At 45.4% G+C, this 5,000-nt stretch overlaps 1 protein-coding gene across 1 annotated transcript in view; it reads right to left on the bottom strand.

Moving 5' to 3' along the window:
* LOC135809294 (carnosine N-methyltransferase-like) overlaps positions 1-5,000 on the bottom strand; it is a 13,811-nt gene that overhangs the window by 3,487 nt on the left and 5,324 nt on the right. Inside the window, exons 3-6 of the mRNA XM_065322618.1 lie at positions 4,500-4,697; positions 3,265-3,335; positions 1,845-1,924; positions 1,509-1,575 (exon numbers count right to left, since the gene is read on the bottom strand). Of these exons, the coding sequence (XP_065178690.1) occupies positions 1,509-1,575; positions 1,845-1,924; positions 3,265-3,335; positions 4,500-4,697 (416 nt within the window). The remainder of the gene's footprint in view (positions 1-1,508; positions 1,576-1,844; positions 1,925-3,264; positions 3,336-4,499; positions 4,698-5,000) is intronic.

Genomic DNA, 5,000 nt, shown 5'->3' with positions numbered 1-5,000 from the left:
TGGTCGGAGTATACCGTATTTTTCGGAGTATAGTGTGCACTTTAGACGTACTATTTTAGGCTGCGTTTACACGACAACGCTGGGGGCGAAAACGCAACGAAATCCTTTCGGATCCATGGTTCATTTACACGGTACGCGGAGCAAAACGTAAAAGTTGTACACCAAAACGGAAGAAAACCAAAACGCTGGCCAAGGTGGAAGAATTTGAAAACGGAAATGTTCTGCCGGATAAATTTGTGTGTGTAAACAGTCGAAACGGTGTGCTGGCCTCGTTTTCCGTCACTTTTGTTTCGTTTTCGGCCGTTTACACGGATCCGACAATCCAAAAAATTGTTTTTACAATTTTCGTCATGTGATGTGGGTTGTCGTGTGCCTGTTTTCAACCATTGCTTGAGTGTGATTGGTGCTTCCACGGCAACACTTGGCACATGACGAACTTTGGCGGATCCTTTGCTCTCGTGTAGACGCTTGAAAACGGTACAAACGGAGACCACCTCGGATCGGCTTTGATCGTGTAAACGTACGAAAACGAAAAAAGAAATGCGGGACTGAAAACGGAAAACTGGCCGTGCGTTGTCGTGTAAACGCAGCCTAAGGCCCTAAATCGCAGGTGCGCACTATGCTCCGAATACGAAATGCATGTACTTCAATGAAGATTGAATTGCGCACCCCCAATGAAGATTGGGGGTGTGCATTATACAAAGGTGCGGACTATACTCCGAAAAATACGGTACCGTAAAGTACCGTTGATCCCCCCCCCCCCCCACGCCATGTCGCTTCCCAGCTGGTTTTCGGCAGTGGGCGGGAATTAGATCAAGGCTGTCAAGTGCAGTACGATGTACAACAACGTAGAAGTTCAGACTCGATGTGCTGGATTGTGCACATGTTCATGCTCGATTGGCAAATATTGTGTACAGCAGTGCATGCGTCGGTTCAACATCGTATTTTCGTTGTATACGCCGAAGTCGCTTCACAGGTAGAAAACCGACAGGGGGTGGGAATTAGAGAGGGGGCTGATCAACGGTACTTTACGGTACTTTACGACGGTACTTTCAACAAGGGTACATGTACAACACACAGTACAACCAAAGACAGTATCTACCAAAAAAAATCGGTTTAGTGCGCCGGTTGGCAAGGGTTCCGGATAAACAAGTGCCGGATTAGAGAGGGACGACTGTATACTGCATATGTGTATAATAGTATACACTACACTTTGTATACTACACATGTGTATATTACACACTACACGAGTTCATCTACATACTGCCCTGAGTGCAAATGTGTATTCCATACTGCAAGTGTGCAGATAAAATTGAATAGTTCATCGCGATTCGACAGAACTCCAATCTCCAAACCCGGTCTTATTCATGGAGCGAATAAATCTTTCCGTTGCCAACACCACACACATGCAATAATCTAACTTTGTTACTAGAAGAGTACGTTCTCACTCCCCATGCACACCTTGTCAACGCGACACACTATAATTATAGCCACGCACTGCTGCTTACCGGTTGATGATGAAGTTAGACGCGATCAGCATGTGCATGCTCCATTCATTGCCCTGACACTCGTAGCCTGTACAGTGTACGCACAACATACAAAGCACACACACTCCATATAATACACTGCAACATGTCAAAGGTGACAGCTCAAGGGGCCTCAAAAATATTGACGCTGGTCATGCATGCTTGGGAAGGCGCACACAGAAATAAAATAAAAAAGTAAAAAAGAGACCAGGGATGCAGCCGATGTACAGTTGTTCAACGAGCAGCCGCATTCGTTGCAGTACATATTCGAACATTCACTGCAGCACAACGTGTTTGAACTTCTTCCCACCCACCTACCTAATAGAGCCAGGTCAAAGACAAGTCTGCCAAGGCCAGCTCCAGGTACCAAAACTCGAGGTGGTGCAGCATCTTCTTCACTGCAAGCACGCCAAGAGGGCAACAATGACGGCAATGACAACAGCAGCAGAAGCAGCAGCAACAGAAGCAGCAGCAGCCACAACAACAACAACAACAACAACAACAACAACAACAACAACAACAACAACAACAACAACAACAACAACAACATCAACAACAACAACAACAACAACAACAACAACAACAACAACAACAACAACAACAAAGAAAAGAGGAATTGTAAAGAGAAAAGGACCTATAAGTTACTAGTTATGACTAACAGTCCACCAAGGTAACGAGATAATATACAGTCAGATAGTGGGACAAGGCTGACAAGGATATGGAGACATTCGACGACCTGACACCTAGTTCCAACACATCTACGAAGCGCAAACCAACAACCTTCCAACTTGGAAGGCTCAGGTGCGGAAAGATCCAATGAGGGGAAGGGATGTGCCACGAAGATGTGCACGAGCTATGTCCCTCGGCAACAAAGAATATCGAATGTTACGGGATGATGATGACGATGATGATGACGAGACTAGTAAGACTATTGGACAAACCGGTCTAACTTAAACTACAACTCGAAAACGCAAGGCTTGGTGGACAGTTAGTCATAACTAGTAACTTATAGGTCCTTTTTTCTTTACAAATTACTATTGGCTCAACATCCGAGTTTTTAAAAAGAGGACTTCTTATGAGAGAGAGAGAGAGAGAGAGAGAGAGAGAGAGAGAGAGAGAGAGAGAGAGAGAGAGAGAGAGAGTGATTGAGAGTAGTAAAGCAACATGCAGCCCCGTGCACCTATGTCCTTTTCAAGTTTTATCATAAAGTACACATAAGTACATGTACACAAAGGAACTAGAACTACTCAGTATTTCACACACAACACAGCACAGTACAGTACAGTACAGCACTTGTATTCCTGATTTGATGCATCACCCAAGACATTAGAATATTGATACACAGCATGGCTAACACCGAAAAGCAGGTTTGTCTAAACACTAACACACTGCGTGTACCGTGTTACACACAGGAGAGAGCAGTACAGGTTTAGAAGCACGACTTGGTGGCTGCACTTCAATACCGTATGCAGGTGGTTAGTGTAGTTACAGTCATCAGTTACAGTGTCATGTTCCATCCACTGGAACAACACAATACAGGTGCAGCTGAAGTTTAAAGTAAGCATCACTGTATCCCACACATCCTAGAATACATGCATTTCAATAGATGTACTACTTTTGAAGTACTAGGATTAACGTTACACACACACACACGCGCGCGCGCGCGCACACACACACACACACAAACGGACGCACACATGCACTCACACATACTGGGTGACTTGCCATCCGTACACACCTGGGCAGTGGACAGTAGTGTTTGAGCTGAGTTATGATAGGACCATAGCACGCTTCACGTTCTGCTACACCCTGAAACGAACACACACACACACACACACACACACACGTGCGCACAGATGCACACACACAAACACACACACACACATACACACACACATACACGCACAAACAAACGCACACACGATCAGCTCAAGGTGTCTGGCCATCTCCAAAAGAAGCACCTGCACAAACAAACTCAGTCCAAACATAACATAAACACTACCAGAACATACTGGTACCCTGACCAAACTACACACTAAAATATGTAGAACTCTTTGCGTGAACACCACGCACATAAAATGTACAGAAACTTGCAACTCTTTGCGTGATCAGCACGCACATGTCGTGTCCAGAAACTTGCACCCAGGCCATGCATGAAGAGATACGAAGTAGGAAGTGAGATACGGGCAGACACCCAAAATACATATAATGCCTAATAGTGCCTATCCAATGCTGTACTACAGCTGTAGTAGTGTACTAGTAGTGTATGGACTATAGGTGACTACAGTCCATTTCAAAACTATAGACCCGTACCTAGGCAAAAACCGTTACGCCAGCATCTATACCACATAAAATCTGTGATCACTTTGTGCATACATTTTTCCAAATTGGGCGTCTGTTATCCAATCGTTTAGAAACTATAATGAGAATAATTGTGGAGCGGACCTGTGCAATATTCCGAAAACTATTCTCAAAAAGTTCCAGCCAAATTTGAAATATTTCAAAAACACTGCGCGTCTATAGTTTTGAAATGGACTGTAAGGTGTTAGATGCCTGCAGCACAGTGGCAACAGGTGTGACCCATCTAGTGCTGATACAATATGCTGCTGTATTGTGATCTGATGCTGCAGCCATAGCACTGCAAACATAGTGCTGATACAATATGCTGCTGTATTGTGATCTGATGCTGCAGCCATAGCACTGCAAACATAGTGCTGAAACAATATGCTGCTGTATTATGATCTGATGCTGCAGCTATAGCACATGTACTGCAAACATAGTGCTGATACAGTGATCTGCTATTGTGATCTGGTGCTGGTGTCTCCAGTGTGAGATAGCCATCGCCAGGAAAGCCTAAGCTCTTATTAAGACAGAGACCACTACCCATACATCAATCAGGTGCGAAGTGAAATGGCGCACATGAAACATTGCACCGGAATTCAGCAGCACTGCATAATTCGTCATTGGCCATACCTCTGCACTCCAATCTCGGTAAAACTGCTTTAGCGTCGTCATCACCTTGTCCATGGTGAACGGCTCCGGTTCGTCGGCAATGTGCGCTGGCCTCTTCTGTTTCCTATTACCGTGAGTCTGATCATTGCCTGGCGCGGCTTCATCGCCACGACGGTGTTGATGACCGCATGTGCCACTGCGATCGTCGAAATCTGGCACCTAGGTAGGACGAGAGAAGAGAAAGTCCGCTCCGTAAGCGGCTGGCCGTGTGTGTGTGTGTGTTGTGTGTGTGTGTTGTGTGTTGTGTGTGTGTGTGTGTGTGTGTGTGTGTGTGTGTGCGTGTGTGTGTGTGTGTGTGTGTGTGTGTGTGTGCGTGTCCCCCATATGGTGCAGTGGTATGTGCAGCGATTTCCAATCGATAGGTTGCGGGTTCGATTCCCGACGATTATGGTCACACACGTCTTTCTTCTCTTTCTCAGACTCCTCCTGACTTTTCTTTCATTCTCCTGGGTGGTTACCAAC

Source organism: Sycon ciliatum, chromosome 2 (genome assembly GCF_964019385.1).
Source record: "Sycon ciliatum chromosome 2, ocSycCili1.1, whole genome shotgun sequence".
In the NCBI taxonomy this organism is placed as follows: Eukaryota; Metazoa; Porifera; class Calcarea; order Leucosolenida; family Sycettidae; genus Sycon; species Sycon ciliatum.
Note: the sequence above shows the minus strand (reverse complement) of the source record. Positions and strands in the feature narration are given on the sequence as shown.